Raw genomic sequence first — 19,792 nt, 5'->3', positions numbered from 1 at the left:
GTCAGTCACAGTTCCCCCTCCCTCCTGTCAGTCACAGTTTCCCCCCCCCCTCCTGTCAGTCACAGTTTCCCCCCCCCCCTCCTGTCAGTCACAGTTTCCCCCCCCTCCTGTCAGTCACAATTCCCCACTCCTGTCTGTCACAGTTCCCCCCTCCTGTCAGTCACAGTTCCCCCTCCCTCCTGTCAGTCACAGTTTCCCCCCCCCTCCTGTCAGTCACAGTTCCCCCCCTCCTGTCAGTCACAGATCCCCACTCCTGTCAGTCACAGTTCCCCCTCCTGTCAGTCACAGTCCCCCCCCCTGTCAGTCACAGTCCCCCCCTCCTGTCAGTCACAGTTCCCCACCTCATGTCAGTCACAGTTTCTCCCCCCCTCCTGTCAGTCAGAGTTCTCCCCCCCCCTCCTGTCAGTCACAGTCCCCCCCCTCCTGTCAGTCACAGTTCCCCCCCTCCTGTCAGTCACAGTTCCCCCCCTCCTGCCAGTCAGCCCCCCCCCCCTCCTGTCAGTCACAGTTCCCCCCACCCTTTCAGTCACAGTCCCCCCCCCCCCTGTCAGTCACGGTTGTCCCCTCCCTGTCAGTCACGGTTGTACCCCCTCCTGTCAGTCACGGTTGTCCCCCCTCCTGTCAGTCACGGTTGTCCCCCCTCCTGTCAGTCACGGGTGTCCCCTCTCCTGTCAGTCACGGTTGTCCCCTCTCCTGTCAGTCACGGTTGTCCCCCCTCCTGTCAGTCACAGTTCCCCCTCTCCCCCCCCCCACCCTATCAGTCACCGTTCTCCCCCCTCCTGTCATTCACGGTTGTCCCCCTCTACCTCAATGACAGCCGCGGCTCCTCCCCCGGCCCCACAATGCTGTGCGCGGCGGACATGGCGGCGGAGTGAGCTGTGTGTTCGGGGCCTGCACAGCGGGAGGAGCCGGACATGGCGGACCCGCACACAGCTCGGGACTAACGGCGCCCGGGGAAGCTTCGTCAGTTATCGTCTCCCTGGGGCCTGCTCAGCCCCGGACTCTGGTACGTGCCTTTCCCGGTTTCTGTCTCGGGGCCCGGGGCCCGGGGTCAGGAGAGAGCAGGGATGTGCGGGGCCCAGAGCGTGACTGCAGCAGCCCGGGGTGGGTGTGTCACTGTGTGTGTAAGGACCCTGGGCTTAGTTATTGTGTTCCTCCTTATTTGGCTGTGAAATGTGGTTTTGTTGTTGTCGCCATAGTGTGAAATGGTGTGTGCATCTGTGTGATGTGTCTCTGTTTACATTGTGTCAGGACGTGTGTGATGTGTCGCTGTGTTTACATTGTGAGGTGTGTGTATCTGGGTGATGTGTTGCTGTGTTTACATTGTGTGTATCTGTGTGATGTCTCTGTTTAAATTGTGTCAGCAGGTGTGTGTATGTGCGATGTCGCTGTGTTTACATTGTGTGAGATGGTGTGTGCATCTGTGTGATGTGTCTCGGTTTACATTGTCAGCAGGTGTGTGTGTGTGTGATGATGCTGTGTTTACATTGCATCAGGACGTGTGTATTTGTGTGATGTCTCTGTGTTTACATTGTGAGGTGTGTATATCTGGGTGATGTGTTGCTGTGTTTACATTGTGTGTATTTGGGTGATGTCTCTGTTTACATTGTACGAGAAGGTGTGTGTATCTGTGTAATGTCGCTGTATTTACATTGTGTTAGCAGGTGTGTGTATCTGTGTGATGTATCACTGTTTACATTGTGCGAGGAGGTGTATGTGATTTGTGGCTGCATTTACATTGTATGGGGGGGTGTTTATATTTGTGTGATATGTCTCTGTTTAAATTGTGTCAGCAGGTGTGTGTATCTGTGTGATGTGATGCTGTTTACATTGTGTTAGCAGGTGTATATATCTGTGATGTGTCGCTGTTCACATTGCGTGGGGAGGTGTGTGTCGCTGTATTTACATTGTGTGAGGTGTGTATCTGTGTGATGTGTCGCTGTGTTTGCATTGTCAGGGGGTGTGTGTATCTGTGTGATGCCACTGTGATGTGGCTGGGAAGTTGTGTCTTGTATATCTGTAGTTACATAGCTGTGTGAGACGTTTGTTTTGTAATCCTGTTCTCACTTGGCTGGTGTAAAAGACATGAGCTTGTGTGTCGTACTGTATCTGTGTGTATTCCTCGGTTTACATTACTATGTTGTTGTTTAAGAAGCGCTGTACTGTTTCTGTGTATCTCTTTTTGAAGTTCTGTTTGTGTGTTGTGATGCTGTGCAATATGTTGTTGCTACTCTTTCTTAGTGATGATAATGTGTGTACCTCGGTGTGTGATGTCTCTGTGCAATGCTGTTGTGACTCTGTTGTGTTTCAGTGCATAAAGTTTTGCTGCATATATTTCATGGTCCGTTGTGTATCCTTGTATTCAGTTGTGTTGAGTGTCCCTTATGCTCTGTGCCAGTTGTATACAGTATTGACTAAATTCTTCTGACTGCAAAACTGGAGAAAACTTGCAGGAGGTTTATCAAAGAAAAGAAATCCAATTAAATGCAACAGCCGTGTTTCCTTTGATACATTTGCTGTAATGTAACTTTAGTAAATAACAAACACCCTCTATTCCCAGGGAGCTCAAGTAAATCACTTGCAGATATGTTTTTTTTTCAGCAGGGACTTTGTTACAGGCTCTTGCATCAGCAGGGAGGTTACGACGGTACAGTCCAAATTAGGAGGTACTGGGACTGCAACCAGACTGACCCAAATAACACTCCAGCTCCATTTATTTGTTGTTGTCTTTTCCGTACTTTAGGTCGGATGTATCCGAAGCCTTTTCACATTTTGGCCAGAAAGGTTAGCTACCAACTCCATTTAAAGCAGCGTTTCATATTTGGCTAAATTGCACTAATATCAGCTCTGGGGACCCCCTGCTTCCTGTGATACTATTCTCTAAAGCAGGGGTTGCCAACTCCATGCCTCAAAGGCCACCAACTGTTCAGGATTTAAGGATATCCCTGCTTCAGCACAGGTGACTCAATCCGTGGCTGTCGTTGACTGAGCCACCTGTGCTGAAGCAGGGATAGCCTTAACCTGTTGGTTGCCTTTGAGGACTGGAGTTGGGGATTGTTGTGGATGAATGAGAGGGTCTGCACCTTTTAAAGTGTAGTCTCTTTTGCTGATGGTGTCAGGATCACCTTTCATTGCTATGTGACTGGGACTCTCCACTGCTGCTGTCTGTAAACAGATCCGGTGCCACCGCTGGCTGCTTCAGCTTTAGATTTGTTTCAGCTGTATTTGCGCTAAGTTATTTCTGCGAGATGCAAATCTCAAGCACAAAGTATCTAGAAAAATAGGAAAGTAAATTTTTTTTTAAAAAAAAGGGAAGTGAAGGAGTTTTGTTTATCAGCAGGTTGTAAGCACTGGGTTTCACTTCTGTCACATGACATTTAACCAGCTGAAAAAGGTGCTTGTGTATGTGAGATCAGACCAGAAAGATTGGTTAGCTCTCTCTTCAGTTACCAAAGTCTCAGTAATATTTGCTTAAAAAAACAACAAGTTTGAAACACCTAAGACAAGTGGTTTCCAACCTTTTTTGGTTAATGAACCCTAAGTAAAATGCTGAGGAACCCCCAACGCTCTCTAATTGCGTGTCTGAGATCAGATGCATTGTAAGGAACCCCAACCTTCTCTAATAGCGTGTCTTAGATCAGATACGTTGTAAGGAACCCCAACCCTCCCTAGTAGCGCGTCTGAGATCAGATACGTTGTAAGGAACCCCAACCCTCTCTAATAGCGCGTCTGAGATCAGATGCATTGTAAATTCTTCTGTATTTGATGCAATTTTCAAATTACCAGAAAATTGCAGGGAACCCTTTACGGATCCCCGGGGAACCTGGGTTGAAAAACACTGCCTTTGACATTTTTCTTTAAATGAGTGAAAAATAGAATAGCTGTCCCCATTTCTGGCAGGCTCTCAGAAAATGTACCAAATTCTAGCCTTAAAGAAGCAATACTGGTTTCTCTTTTTTGTTCTATTTTTTTCCGTTTATTTAATTTTTTTCAGCTCCCGCACCCCCCCACCTGCTTCCTGAGATACTTTCTTCCATAGGGGCGCCGATATCTCTGCAGTCAGGGAAACTGTGTGCGTAACATAATGGCAGCGTTTAAATGTCTCGTATCGCGCCGGCCAATCCGGTGCGGCTTGGCCTGCATGACCGGGACATTTTAAACTGGAGAGATACCCACACCCCCTACAGAGGCAAGTATCTCTGGAAGCAGGGGGTCCCTGAAGTTGAAATTAACACAGTTCAGCTGCGGTGACCCTTTGCTTCAATCCTGTAATAAAAAAAATGAAATCAATATTGCTGCTGTGAAGTTGCACTCTGTGTACTGACAGGAGTAGAGCATTGCGTGGTGAAACCTCTCCCTGGGGACATTTATAAAGCATGACACTGGACATTAAGGCGCCAATTCTCCTTGCCTAAACCCTCATTTTTTACAGGGTGGGAGCCAGGGGGTCCCTAGAACCTTGCAATTTTCAGCTCAACTCCGGTTTCCTGAGCGACACTGTAACGGTACCCGCGTTCCTTCCTGGTTTTGTGCCAAGTTATAAAGGGCCATCTATGGCCTGCATGACGTGGCAGATTTCAGTCGCGATTTTCCTGTCCGCAGAGCTGTAATAGTGAGATTCAACTCCATGGACCCCCTAATTTGCCATCCTATAAAAGGGTGGATACAAAAATATATATACTACCTGGAATCGCTGCTTTTAAGTTGCAAGGAGACAACTACATTGTTTTGTGCATGAGGCCTAGTTTCTTATCTACTGCTTATAGTTCTCACATAGCTTCTATTCCAGGGGTGGCCAACTCCAGTCCTCAAGGGCTACCAACAGGTCAGGTTTTAAGGGGGTATCTGCTTTAAATAGTTGGAGTGTGTACAGATGCTGTGTGACCTCCCTGATAAGTGTAACTGGCATTGCTGCTGCATTCATTCTGCAGTTGGGTATGGGCTCTTAACAAAAAGCAGCAAGTGCATTGAGTCAGCTACTCTGATTATACGGGTGTTTGTGCAAAAATACCTTGTATACCACACATAGGAGGGGATGCACCTTACGTGTGTTAGAGTATCTCAGAAGCCAGGCTGTTTTTGGAAACGCAGATTGCTTGTGACCTCTCCTACGCTATCCGCGGCTGTGGGAAATTTGAGGGTAATTGCTTTAGTTTGGAGCTGCGGTTGTTGGCTGGTTACAGGGGATGAATGAGGCGTCTGTATCAAGGCTTGTGTAAAGGCCGGACACTGCAGTCTTGGCAGGGGAGCCTGGCTGTGGCAGAGCACTTCTCTAATGTGTGTAGAACAGGGGTAGCCAACTCCAGTCCAAGAGCTACCAACAGATCAGGCTTTCAGGATACCCCTGCTTCACCACAGGTGGCTCAGTCGACGGGATGCAGACCTCTGTAGGAGTGCCGGTATCTCTGCATCCAGGGAACTTGTGTGCCTAACAAAATGGCGGTATTGAAATGTACCATGTCACGCTGGCCAATAGGAAGCCGTGATGTCATCTGTCGCAGCTTCCTATTGGCCTGCATGACCGGGACATTTAAACTCCACAGAGATACCAGCAGCACTTAAGGAGGTATGTATCTCTGTATAACCATGTTATTAGTAGTGTCGTCCCACCCGTCATCCAAAACCTATCGGCGTGTGTAAGAAAATACGTTTAAAAAGTGGCGTTAAACGAAAATAAATATCATGTTAAATCATTTCTAACGTACCTCTCTATCTCTATCTATGTTGACAAATGAACCACAGTAGCGTACTCTTGTAAGGTATGATAATATTTTGTGTTAAAAGTGGCGCCCCTCCTCCCCCCCTTAGAAAATGTCACAAGCACCCCATGGGTTAGACAATCGGACAACTCCTAGTTGTTTGAAATATATACTTGTACGGTTTCCGTTGGGTGCTTTGCAATGGGGTGCAGGTCCCTCTGAGGCACTGAGGGGTTGAAGGAAGGCGAGTTTAACACAGATGTTTCTCAAAGTAGATTTGATTTAATAAGCACAGCACACACTTAGTGTAACACAGGGATTCTCAACTCCATTCGAAGAATGAGCCACTGATTGAGCCACCAGTGCTAAAACTGGTATATCCTGAAAACCTGACCTATTGGGGGTGGGGGGGGGGGGGGAGTTCTTGAGGACTGGAGATCAGAGCACCTGGCACCTGTACAATGTTGCCTCTGTGTGAGGAGAGCAAACACCCAGCCAAGACAATGCTCTCTCCTTAAACACTGGTGTATATACCTGATGAAGCCCAGTTTCTCTTCTTCATTCTTACGTCACACATACTCCATTTCTCCCACGCCCCAACTGTATCTCCACGTCAGCATTTTCCTGTTATCTCCTTTCTGTGGCTTAGTGTCGGAGGATGGATGGTCTTTGTGTTTTAGCAGATTTGGGTTTGCCCAGGTAATCATATTTGCACTAGTCTTGTCTTCAGGGATGGTCAGTTGTCAATAGACCTTATTCAATTCTTCAAAGTTCCCTGCAGCTGTATTTATTTGTAGCTTGTTAAAATAATCTCGCTGACCTTCAAACTTCAACCGGTCCCTTGCTGATGCATGCTTGCGCATTTCTACGTATTCTGCTTGCGTCCGTTTAATAAACATGGCGACCGCAGACTCGGGAGGGGTTTTGTTTTCCTCTGGCTGCTCCCTTTTTACCTCATAACACAATTTGTTTTCAACATGAGTTTTCTCAGGTGACCTTCTCTCTCCCCCGCCCCCTTATCGATTCTCTGGTAAAGACAGGGTGAGATAAGGGTAAAGAACACTCTTGATTGACAAACAGTTCCCCATTCAGAGGCCCCCTAAGTAACACAAGTTGCAATGGATTTCCCAAAAATTGAAGCAGTCAAATCTTGGCTTAGGGAAGCCAAATAGACTGCTAAATTATTTCCAAGTGTTTGTTTTAAATGGGATTGAAGTTAGGGGTCTCCGGAGCTAAACTGCATTCATTTCAGCTTCGGGGACCCCTTGTTTACTGAGATACTTGCCTCCGTAGGGTGCCAGTAGCCGCTCTGGTTGGGCTGTGTGTGGGGATCATAATGGCGGCTAAAATGTGACGGGGGCTAATGGCATGCTGTGATGTCATCCCCTGCGGCTTCATATTAGCCCGCGGGACCAGGACATTTAAAACTATGGAGATGCTACCGGTACCCACTATGGTAGTAAGTATCTTGGGGAGCAGTGGGTCCCCGGAGCTGAAATAAACGGGGTTCAACTCCGAACACCGCCTGCTGCAAACCTATTATAAAAAACACACGTTCTGCTCCTTTTTAATGTACCTGATATCCAATCCAGCTTCCACTAATGCTCTTTTGTATGCACAATTTCACACTTACCTGTGTCTGTGGAACGCATCGCTTTGTATTGTATGCTTAATTCTGCTGCTACGAAGTACAATAGTATGAACAGACTTGCTTTGTTTCCCCCCAGACAGCCCAGTGGGTTCTTTTGTCCGAGGTGTGGACTTGAGAAAGCTGCAGTGATTGGAAGCCGCTTCTCTGGTTGTCCAACACCAATCCTGCAATAATGGAAGATGCCTCAAAAACCACAAACAACCAATCGAGGAAGCCAGCGCGCGCGGGCCGTGCGGAGAGCAAAGGTGTGCGAGTTGTGAGCAACCAGAAGCACAAACACAGAGGTGACAGTAAACCAGTCCGAGACGGCGAGGGCAGCTCTCCCGTCAGTAGCCAGAAGGGGAAACCGTCCGAGCCCAGCGCCGCAGTATTGGGAGACCTGAAAACTTGCAGAGAGAACTCTGTTAATTGCACTGCAAAGGACTTGGAACTGGATCGCCAAGATCAGAGTCATTCAAAAATGAAGAAGTCCTCTCGGCTACCGGTGGGAAACTCAAAACCAACACGAGCAGAGGAGCAGGTTCCAAAATCCCAGGGAGGTCAAGAACTAGCTGGGAAAGAGAATGTAACCGCCGGGCTCAAGGAGACCCCGGAAAACTGCGCGGGAACACAGAACGTGGACGCACGTACAGATCTGAGCCCACGCCCACCCGAGAGTGAGCAGAAATCCACGGTCAAAGCTAGGGAAATGAGTGAGTATACGGCTCATGTACTGACATTGTGCTACAATGGAATTCCTCTTTTCTGCTATTTATCAGGATAATTGTATTAGTTCTGTAAAACATAACTACATAAACCTGATCTGCATGTATCCCAGAATATGCCACACAGGGTTCTTATCCAAATCGTTTTCTGAGGTTATCGAATTTTTGGGTGAGTGAGTGAGTTGAATAAGTTTTATTGAATATTCATGAACGACGTGTTCCCACCGAGTCCTGAAATCACAAGGCGCATCGTCAACAATATCCAGCTCATTCTTTAGTCGAGGGGTGGCCAACTTCAGACCTTAAGGGCCACCAACAGGTCAGGTTTTCCGGATATCTCTGCTTCAGGACAGGTAGTTCAATCAGCCCCTGCTTCAGCACAGGTGGCTCAGTCAAAGACTGAACCACTGGTTGAGCCACCTGTGCTGAAACGGATATCCTGAAATCCTGACCTGTTGGTGGCCCTTGAGGAAAGAGTTTGCCACCCCTGGTTTAGTCGATACATTTAACATCCTTGTGCCATAAGTGCATGTACCCACCAGTGGAAATCCCACGGTTGCAGTGATCAGAGCAGTTGTGCAGTTTTTAGAAAGACACAGTGGCAGCCATCTTTAATAGTAGTACTCAAATACTGGGAACCATCAAATAATTTTGCAATGAAGCATATGCGCTCAGGATGGAAATGGAAAAGGAAATGTTAAGTGCGGCTGCCTTAAGTATAAGAAAGCCAGTAAAGCCGCCAGCATTTCTACACAACGTGCTTGTGTGTCTGTGATGGGAAGGATTGGTCCTACTCCTTTGTGCCTCTGAGAAATAGAATCCAAGTAACAGATGCCAGAAAAACCCTTTACAGGGGGCGTCCCAGTTGTCCGCAAATAGTAATTCTGCAGAAAAGTGTAAGCACTCGGCCAAGTAACACCTTCCCCTTTGAGATGTTTATTGGCGTAACGGATGCTGGCCTACCATGATGGTTACACAACATACAATACACACAGCTTTGTTGGGATCAGACACACAAGTGAGGTGAAAGTAATTGGGGCTTTGTTTTATGGAGCAGTTTTTAGAAAATCCCATAGGCAAACATTGTTAGGACGCTATGCAAAAAATGGAAAATCAATCCTAAAACACATGCAAAAAAGTGGCATGGATTTTTGTACATTTAAAAATGTGGCATGTGGAATGAGTGGGCCTGCACCTTTAACCCTATGAAGGCCCCATGAAGTTGGTGCAGCGTCATATTAAGGGGCATACTGGTGCCTTATGATATCTCTTGGGGAGATCACGACCTCCATAAGCGAAGTTCAGATTGGAGGCTCATTTCCTCTTCTGTTCCCGATTTTGGGGTGGGGGTAGGGGGCAGATGCACCGCATTTGGCACATAAAGGGTTAAGCACTACAGTAACATTGCTTGAGGTATTCACGGAAGTGAAGAGGATGACAGCTGAGTAAATAAAGGTAACATGCAGTTAAACTTGTTCTTAGGAGCAACAGTTGAAGGGGCCATTGTATGAAGCAGTGTATGTTAGAGGGGCCATTGTATGGAGGAGCATGTGTTGGAGGGGCCGTTGTTATGAAGCAGCGTATGTTGGAGGGGCCGTTGTATGGAGCAGCGTATGTTGGAAGGGCCGTTGTATTGAGCAGCGTATGTTGGAGGAGCTGTTGTATGGAGCAGCGTATGTTGGAGGGGCCGTTGTTATGAAGCAGTGTATGTTGGAGGGGCTGTTGTATTGAGCAGCGTATGTTGGAGGGGCCGTTGTATGGAGCAGCGTATGTTGGAGGCGCCGTTGTATGAAGCAGCGTATGTTGGAGGCGCCGTTGTATGAAGCAGCGTATGTTGGAGGCGCCGTTGTATGAAGCAGCGTATGTTGGAGGGGCTGTTGTATTGAGCAGCTTATGTTGGAGGCGCCGTTGTATGAAGCAGCGTATGTTGGAGGGGCTGTTGTATGGAGCAGCGTATGTTGGAGGGGCTGTTGTATGGAGCAGCGTATGTTGGAGGGGCTGTTGTATGGAGCAGCATATGTTGGAGGGGCTGTTGTATGGAGCAGCGTATGTTTGATGGGCCGTTATTTGAATCAGCGTATGTTGGAGGGGCTGCTGTATGGAGCAGCGTATGTTGGAGGGGCTGTTGTATGGAGCAGCATATGTTGGAGGGGCTGTTGTATGGAGCAGCGTATGTTTGATGGGCCGTTGTTTGAATCAGCGTATGTTGGAGGGACCGTTGTATGGAGCAGCGTATGTTGGAGGGGCCGTTGTATGGAGCAGCGTATGTTGGAGGGGACGTTGTATGTTGGAGGGGCCGTTGTATGAAGCAGCGTACGTTGGTGGGGCCGTTGTAGGGGGCAGCGTATTTTGGAGAGGCCGTTGTAGGGGGCAGCGTATTTTGGAGGGGCCGTTGTAGGGGGCAGCGTATTTTGGAGAGGCCGTTGTAGGGGGCAGCGTATTTTGGAGGGGCCGTTGTAGGGGGCAGCGTATTTTGGAGGGGCCGTTGCATGGAGCAGCGTTTGTTGGAAGTGCCATACAGTAAAAGCTTTTCAGTGCATTACCTCTCCTGTTTGCACATACCAAGTACATACAGCTTTGATCAGGGCCTCCGACCTCACGTATGTAAGAATGCTGCAGTGATTCATAAGCGCCTGCGCTGAGATGTAAAGCAGTGCTTGGCAAATTCACTTTTTTTCCCCTCAGTATTTCTTCAAAATAGAAACATTCTGGGGGATATTACAAAGGAGCCTTTCATTGGTCAGTTTTGGCAGGAAACTGATTCAACATCAACTGCTTCATAACTCCGCCTTAATCGCTGCAACATTGGAATTGTTTCTTCAGTTAGGTGTTAGCCCCTGAATACTTTGATCAGTGGGTTCTGTACATATATTTGTTGTGCTTCTCATAAGTTGGCCCTAAATTTACATATCGATGATATACATTTTACATTTGAAAACAAATGTTGACAATGGTAGAGAAGGTGTTACGTGGATGAGTGCTATTGCTTTATTGTGACGCCAGTATATAGTGTTGAACTGGAACTATTTCTACTGGATATCCAGGATTCCATTATTTTTTGACTCATTAGGCGCCGGTATTTCTTTTGTTTATTTACTGTAGCATATTATTGTTACTAAGTGAGTATCGCACAGCTTGTTGAGTTATTTTCCTGTACACTTAAGATATCCGTTTAATTGATCATACTCCTTGCAGCCCCTTCCTCATTAAAGTGGCACTCACAATGAAGGTGGCTTTTTCTGTGGCCTTTCACAGTATTTCTTGCAGGACAGCACAGATGTTTGTTAACCCCTTAATCTTCGGGGGCATATATTTTCTCATCCAGATAAAGCCTCGGTGAGCCCCTCCCTCGCAGAGCCTGTCCATGTAGGAACAGAAGATTCTGCCCTGGCAGAGGAGGAACTGGGCCTAAAACAGGCCGAAGAGAGGCTGGAGAGAGATTACATCTTCCGGCTAGAGAAGGTAACATACGTAGGGCAGTGCCTCCCACTAACTGCTCTGTGTACCCTCAGGACTGTAGTCTCTCTGTATTGATCTCCATGATGTGTGTGGGGAGGTATAAGGTGTTTGACTGTATGGGCTACACTTGTGTGTTTTATTACACTAATAATAACGTTATATCCTATAGCTTTTTTCTCCCAATGGGACGCAAAGCGCTTCACAATTGCAGTATAACGCGCTGTAAGCAGCACATAGGATTATTACAGGCACAGTTCCTGCCCAGATGAGCTTACAATCTCTGTTTTTGGTGCCTGAGGCACAGGGAGATTAAGTGACTTACCGAAGGTCACAAGGAACTGACCAGGAATTGAAGCAGGTTCCCCTGATTCAATCTCGGTGTCGTTAACAGAGTCAGTGTCTTTACTCCATGAGCCGCTACTTAGTAAGGCTTTGGCCCCGCTGCCTGCTCTGCACGTGTGCCTGTTCCATGGTGTTGCAGTATAAGTGATATCAGTATCTATTTATATTCACTGGGTTTATTGCACTGTTATATTCACATTCATTTTGCGCCATGAACACCAGTTTTAATGTGTTTTGCAGTTTGGGATACCGCAGGTGTTTAGGCAGCATCTGAGTTTGCTCAATTTTATTACTAATAACTACGTTATGGTTTGGTCCCATCCGGCACACCTTAATGAGCATACTGCAGCAGGGGTGCGCAACTCCAATCCTCAAGGGCCACCTATAGGTCACGTTTTCACGATATCTCTGCTTCAACATAGGTGGCTCAATCAGTGGCTCAGTTGAAGACTGAGCCACTGATTTAGCCACCCGTGCTGAAGGGATATCATGAAAACCTGATCTGTTGGTGGCCCTTGAGGACTGGAGTTGACCACCCTTATACAACAGCATAAAACGATGCTAATGTCGTCTCCTTGTGACCTTGGGCAAGTCACTTTATCTCCCTGTGCCTCAGGCACCAAAAACATAGGTTGTAAGCTCCACGGGGCAGGGACTGTGTCTGTAACCATGCTTTGGTTCTGCGCGTTATACTGTAATTGTGAAGCGCTTTGAGTCCCATTGGGAGAAAAGAGCTGTATGGAATAAAGTTGTTATTATTATTACTGTTTAAAGGTTCTTTACATAGATAATTAAATTCTTACTGAAGCCACAGAATTGTCTTAGATAATGAGCGCTAAACACTGCCAGGGAAGTAATTCCTGCATGGGGAACGACTCTTCCCTTGGTTATTACTGAGGTTTGAAGGGCAGCAGAGGACATACTTGACACAATCACTATTGCAGGAAAGTGTCTGTGTCTCTTTATCATTTTCCATACGGGGTTTTGGAGTCTGTATGTGTTCTTGCAAAGAGAGGTTTTGCAGGTGAATCAAGGGATGGTGCTTTTACCTCTCCGCTGCAGAGAGCCCGAGGCATGGGATTAATATAACGCATACAGCTTTACCAGCATTGCATGATCCCGTCAACCACATGTACAAAGTTACACACGCAGTTTTTTGCTGAAGTTATTTCTGGAAGGCCCAGCAGGGACCGGTTTATATGACACAACGCAATGTTTGAGAAAGAATAGGGACCTGTTCTATAAGTATGATCTGTGATATTTCATGTAAAAACAACTACATTGTTTTGGTGATCTTAACAAACTTTGAATACGGTCTATAGTTAGTTCTGACCTGTTTGTGATCCCGCACGGACCTTTGCCAATTGGCACTGTCCCAGGTGAGCAAGGCAATCCAGAAGCTTTAGGTTTTGCTCCCGATCACCAATGGAGGGAATTGGTAAATGTAAGTGCTTGAGTGGCTGTAAATCTGTCCCTGCTGTTCTTCATGTCTTCCAGGCTCTGTGAGCAAGGTGACCAAAGACTTGCTACAGAGGTGGGGTAGAAAAGAGTGGACGATTACCTCCAAACATAATGGGAACATCAGCTTGATATGAGTCTGTTGTTATTCTAATTAATCAGGGTGTTTACCCCCCCTCCCACTTTTACATTTTTCAGCGCTCCCCCGATTTTGCCAACTGCCAGTATCTATGCAGACTGTGCAGCATTCACATTGAAAACGTCCAGGGAGCTCACAAGCATATAAAGGAGAAACGTCATAAGAAGAATATCATGGTAAGTAAAAGCTAAGACTGAGTAGTAAAGGTGCAGTCTCCCTCTGTGTCCATTTCCTTAAACACTATATTATTACATCTGGGTCAGGAGTGGCCAACTCCAGTCCTCAAGGGCCACCATCAAGCCAGGTTTTCAGGATATCCCTGCTTCAACACCGGTGGCTCAATCAGTGCCACCCCGATTTCTAGTTTTATCCTCGGCCCTAACTGTGAAATCCAAATCCTTCAGTATCTTTCTAGTTTACATTAAGTCTCTCGCACAGAAGGGAAACCTGGTGCTGGAGATGACCCGTTTCCTTTCACATTCACATACCAATGCCTGTGTAAAAAATAATAATAAAAGAAGTGGGTCTTGATGGAGGACAATATAGTGGAGGCTGCCATCTTTAATGTGTCAAAGTGGGTTGGTTTTTGTCCCCTTATATCAGCTTCAGCACTTTACAGCTGTGATAATTCAGAGACATAGAATGTTTGTTAAAACATTTTTTTTTGTATATTGAATAAAAATCAATGTACCGTTCTGAGATCAACCAAATACTTTGTTGAGTGTTTATACAATTTTCACCTAAGCTCTGTTGTGATAACCCTGTTTGTAAACTGTTGTGTGTGCAGGGAGATTATCTCTCCAGAGTCTCTCTCTCTCTCTGATTTTGTGTTTAAATGCATTCAGCTGCCATCATTAGTCAGAGATTAAAGGGAAAGAACAATAATGACCAGATAACATTCAAATGAAGAGGGGAAATAATAATTGAGAGTGGAGTTGGATCTTTGTAAAGAAGCTGGGGATTTTTTTTTGCTTGCTATATGGGATTGCCCCATGACACGAGGAGAAGGAGCGGCTCAGTGAGTAAAGACACTGACTGGCACTGAGTGTGAAGCAGGGTCACCTGGTTTCATTCCCGGTGTCGGCTCCTTGTGACCTTGGGCAAGTCACTTTATCTCCCTGTGCTCAGTCACCAAAAACGTAGGTTGTAAGCTCCACGGGGCAGGGACCTGTGCCTGCAAAATATCACTGTAAAGCGCTGCGTACAACTAGCAGCGCTATACAAGAACATGCTATTATTATTATTGTCTTTTTCTAATTGCCAGGAAAAGCAGGAGGAGAATGAGCTGCGGAATCTCCCCTCCCCGTTCCCATCCCAGGTGGCCGCGCTGAGTGTGGCGCTAATAGATGTGGCGAAAGAGCACGGAATATCCGAGGAAGACTTCAGGTGCCGCCAGGAAATCGTGGGCGACACGGAGAAGATCATCCAGATGAAGTTACCTGGTACATAAGAATTGGCAGTATCGAGTCAGACCCAAATGTCCCTCAAGCTCAGTGAGTCAGGACACTTCAGAACGTGGGACGTTTGGGTCGGTCTGTGATAGCGGCCGTGCCGGAGGCTTCTTTGGAAAGTAGGAAACAAGCGTCTTATTCCTCCCAGTGTTAGGTCACACAGACCATGGAGGTTGAATTTTTATCCATCTTAACTGCTTGGCTGCCTGCAATGCATTGTTTTGGCAGCCAAGGGGTTAATAATGGACATTAATATATTTAGCCTCTGTTACTGTTTTCTCTGTCAAACTCATTAATACTATTTGCTGCTATAACAATTTGTATGGGTTGGACGGTTGTGCTCTGAATGTAGAAGTGTTTACTATTATTTTTGTTGTATGCTCTACCCGGATAATTGCAGTCCTAATACAGTGGTAGTCCACTCCAGTCCTTAAGAGCTGCCAACAGGTCAGGTTTTTAGGATATCCCTGCTACAGCACAGGTGGCTCAATCAGTAGCTCAGTTTTCAAATTCTGTGTCTGAGATCAGATTCATTGTAAGGAACCCCAACCCTCTCTAGTAGTGCATCTGAGATCAGATGCATTGTAAGGAACCCCAACCCTCTCTAATAGCGCATCTGAGATCAGATTCATTGTAAGGAACCCCAACCCTCTCTAGTAGCGCGTCTGAGATCAGATGCATTGTAAGGAACCCCAACCCTCTCTAATAGCGTGTCTGAGATCAGATTAATTGTAAGGAACCCCAACCTTCTCTAGTAGCGCGTCTGAGATCACATGCATTGTAAGGAACCCCAACCCTCTAATAGCGCTTCTGAGATCAGATGCATTGCAAATTCTACTGTATTTGGTACAATTTTCAAATGACCTAAAAATTGCAGGGAACCCTTTAGGGATGCCCGGGGAACCTAAGGGATCCTAAGAACACCCGTTGAAAAACACTGGTATAACTTAATGTTTCAACCCTGTTTGGTAGAAACGACTCCCTGTTGGAAGTCTGCAGCTGACTCCGCATTGCTACATATTGCAGCACACTCGATTTCAGGTGATGAATGCGATGCACTGTGCCTTGCACATGTGGCAGCTTCTTATCATGCTGCCAGCTTCATCTTCCTCAAGTTACAGTGATCAAACTATTAAGTGCTGTGTAATGATGCTCATTAAGATGCAGATAACTGTCAGCAGACCAGGCGGAATATTAAAGCAGCACTCTTGGCAATACTTGTTTTTATAAGTTTCAAGCAGGGGGTCTCCGGAGTTGAACTGCATTGATTTTTAGCTCCGGAGATGACCTGTTCCAAAGATACTTACATCTTGGGGATGCCGATAGCAGACTAGCCGCATCTGGGCTGCTATCAATTTGGCGGCTTTAAATGTCCCGCGTCCTGCGGCCAATAAGAAGCTGTGACGTAATTCCTTGCGGCTTCCTATTAGCCAACGTGATGTGGGATATTTTTAAACTGCGAGACACCTAACTTCGGAAGGAGGTGCCGGTATCTCAAGAAGCAGGGGGTCCCCGGAGCTGAAATCAACGCGGTTCAGCTCCAGAGACGCCATCCTTAAAACCTATTAAAAAAATAGATGTAAAAAAAAAATAAACTGTTGCCAGGAGTGCTCCTTTAAGTATGTGTAAATGTAGCTTTAAGCCTTTGAGTTCAGAGGATAGTATTACAACAGCAGGGGCAGACCCCACAATCCGAAAATCCACAAATTATTTGTCTAGAAATAAAACCTGATATAGATCTCTATTTGTAGTCACAAATTTCTGCTCCTGAATACTTGTTACACGTTCGGTCTAATATGAGAATGCGGGTCTGTGCTGAAGTGCAGTGTCCCGCACTTCTACACATAGCAGTCATATATAATGACTGATTGATTGAGCGACTTGTGCTGAAGCAGGGACTTATTGAGACACCTGTACTGAAGCAGGGATATCCTTTAAACCTGACCTGTTGGGGGGGAGGGGGAGGGGGAGGGAGCCCTCCTGCGATAGTGATAATGAGCACTCCTGCGATAGTGTCATACTTCAACGGATAGTTGGCTGATATGGTATGATGTGAAGGTTTCCAACTGTCCTAAAGTCGTGGGGAATGTCCCAACTCAAGGAAAGGGTCCTAACTGTGAGCTATGATCATATGCCAAATACTTCCTGTTGAATGTTGCAGTCCGTGCACATTCCGTGAACATTATCCAGTACATGACTGCTGCTACTTCTTATCACTGTTACTGTGATCTTTTATTTATGTCGAAAACGTGTTTAGAAAGACAAATGTGTTTTTTCTTTTTCTCCAGAGTGCTCTCTACGAATGTACGGTTCCTGTCTGACTGGATTTGCTTTTAAAATAAGTGACATTAACATAGATATAAAGTTTCCTCTTAAGGTGTGTATGTTTCTCACGGGTTTTGCAATTGTGCTGTATTGATGTATATTTTGCCATGCATTGATATGGATGAGACTTTATCCCAGGTAAATGGTAGTATCCAACTTGGAACAAAACAGTGTACTGGGTTGATCATCAGTTTGTCCGGTTTTTTTTTTTTGCCCATTTTAGCTGCACTGGCTCTTCTTGGACAAATCAGTTTTGCTAGACTTCCACCCAAGAGATGGCTGCATGAAAATGTGGAATGATAAATATCCTCCACTTGTCTCTCCAAGTAGGGTAGTGGTCCCTTTTAGTGACGTATATTAGTGTGGGAATACACTTAGTACCCAGCCACGGGTGCCATTTTAGCTGTTTTTTACTTTAGAAAGCATAACCGTGAAAAGCACAATAACACACGCATCGTGTGCATAACATATAAAGGGACACGTTTTGAAGCTCAAAACTTACTGAGCGAAATGTCAGCATCAAATCCAAAATTGCAATGATCAGGGCTGAATTAAAAAGGAATTTAGGGAAGATTACAAAGATTGTTATTTGTATGAATGCCCCTAAAGATTTTTATTTGGAATATAGCAGGGGTGCTCAACTCCAGTCTTCAAGCCCCTCTAACCCCCCCCCCACTCCCCAAAAGGTTAGGTTTTAAGGCTATCCCTGCTTCAGCACACATGGTTGAATCAGTCCCTGCTTCAGCACAGGTGGCTCAATTAGTTGCTCAGTCAAAGACTGAGCCTCTGAGCCAGCTGTGCTTTAGTTGGGATACCCTGACCTGTTTGGGGGGAGGGGATCTTGAGGACTGGAGTTGAGCACCCCTGGATTATAGGATATTTGGGGCATTCTTCATTATATAAAGTGCAGTAAATGCAGCATTTTATATTTTAGAAAAAACACCAGAAAGGTATTACTTACAGTACACGACCAGACAAAATATCTTTGTTTGTACAGCTGACTTTGAGTAACCCTTTTATTTGTGTTGTTTTGTTTTTAGATGAGCCAGCCAGATGTTTTAATACAAGTACTTGACATTTTAAAAAACTGTGGTAAGATTTTTGTGTTCTTTCAATGTAATCCGCCCGCTCTCTCCAAATCAATCTTATTTTGCATTTCAGTCTGCTGTGCTCGTTGTGTCAGATAGTAATGTGATACGAGGGAGCTTAACCTTCTGAGAGAGAACAAGCTATCCCTATTACAAAGCTTTAGTGAGACTACGAACATTTTCTGCTTGCAGAATAGAGAATTTATTTATAGTACTCGACCTCTGTAGTTACTCACAAGTAGTATAAGTACAGTTTTAACTCTCCCAGCACCGGCTGTTCTCTAACATTCTCCACAGAGCAACAGAGAAATCTTTTCCACGGATTGAAGGACCTGTGGGCAGCTTTGTCTTAGGTCGCAATACCGTTTAGTTACCTAGTCTCTTTATATACTCAACGTGGAATCCAATAAACCTGTCGGTCTTTCTTACGGTCATGCCAAACATAAGTAAAGCTTGGATACATTCCACACAGCTGTGTAGGATATAATACGTTATTGCACACAAAGGCTAAAAATGATTTTTCTGATACGTCAATGTCCACCGTAGTCAGTAATTATCCAATTAGTGCATTGAAATGTTAATTTGCAAGTTAAAGAGAAGGAAATGCGATAGGTCCATCATCGCTTGAATTTGGCTTGAATTTACTGCTTGGAAATTGCATGTCTCGGTGACTGAATCTTATCTCCTCTGTGCTCAGCTCATTACACAGACGTGGAGTCCGATTTCCATGCTAAGGTTCCTGTTGTGTTTTGCAAAGATAAGAAAAGGTATGTATGCGCGTATGCGTTGCCATACTTCAGAGTCTGCTCATAACATTGACAAATGACAAATGAGGATAGAGATCAAAATGAACAGACCTAGACTGCAGTTTATTGCATACTGCTCTGTATAAAATGAAAAACCAGAAACAAATCCTTTTGCTGCCAGGAGCACTGCAGGCCCCTCTAGCAGCAAAGGAATGACATGTTCGTTTTAGTATTTCTGCAGGTCAGGAAATGTTTGTGTGTATGTTGCATCTGTAAAGAGAATTCCTGTAGAAGTTACTGCTCCTGTGACCTGCGTCTTGTACTTTCAGTGGATTAACCTGCAAAGTGAGTGCCGGGAATGACACTGCCTGCCTTACCACCGACTTACTGGCAGCGGTGGGCAAGCTGGAGCCTGCTTTCATCCCGCTGGTGTTGGCATTCCGCTACTGGGCAAGGGTGAGTTGCACCTCAAGGTCAGGACCTGCCCTGCCGGGAGACATATGGCTGCTTCAGGGTTTCTCTCGTCTATACTAAAATATTCCTGTCTGGAAAAATACAGATAGGTTATCGTGCGAGAGGGGCAGCGCTGCTGACCGTCCCCCCTTTCATGTTTCTTCAGATCATGTTTAAAAAACATTGGTCTAGTGCAGGGGTAGCCAACTCCAGTCCATGAGCTACCAACAGGTCAGGTTTTCAGGATATCCCTGCTTCACCACAGGTGGTGCAGTCG

At 45.9% G+C, this 19,792-nt stretch overlaps 1 protein-coding gene across 2 annotated transcripts in view; it reads left to right on the top strand.

Moving 5' to 3' along the window:
- The first annotated feature begins 818 nt into the window (after positions 1 to 818).
- TUT4 (terminal uridylyl transferase 4) overlaps positions 819 to 19,792 on the top strand; it is a 43,920-nt gene continuing 24,946 nt past the window's right edge. Inside the window, exons 1-10 of one of the 2 annotated variants that reach the window (XM_075616344.1) lie at positions 819 to 1,006; positions 2,744 to 2,784; positions 7,427 to 8,042; positions 11,380 to 11,516; positions 13,512 to 13,628; positions 14,717 to 14,894; positions 17,192 to 17,280; positions 18,269 to 18,320; positions 19,014 to 19,083; positions 19,392 to 19,518. In XM_075616344.1, coding sequence (XP_075472459.1) covers positions 7,523 to 8,042; positions 11,380 to 11,516; positions 13,512 to 13,628; positions 14,717 to 14,894; positions 17,192 to 17,280; positions 18,269 to 18,320; positions 19,014 to 19,083; positions 19,392 to 19,518 — 1,290 coding nt within the window. In that variant the 5' untranslated portion in view covers positions 819 to 1,006; positions 2,744 to 2,784; positions 7,427 to 7,522. The remainder of the gene's footprint in view (positions 1,007 to 2,743; positions 2,785 to 7,426; positions 8,043 to 11,379; positions 11,517 to 13,511; positions 13,629 to 14,716; positions 14,895 to 17,191; positions 17,281 to 18,268; positions 18,321 to 19,013; positions 19,084 to 19,391; positions 19,519 to 19,792) is intronic. The other variant, XM_075616343.1, reaches the window with a different exon arrangement.

The sequence above is a fragment of the Ascaphus truei genome, chromosome 10 (genome assembly GCF_040206685.1).
Source record: "Ascaphus truei isolate aAscTru1 chromosome 10, aAscTru1.hap1, whole genome shotgun sequence".
NCBI classification, from domain to species: domain Eukaryota; kingdom Metazoa; phylum Chordata; class Amphibia; order Anura; family Ascaphidae; genus Ascaphus; species Ascaphus truei.
Note: the sequence above shows the minus strand (reverse complement) of the source record. Positions and strands in the feature narration are given on the sequence as shown.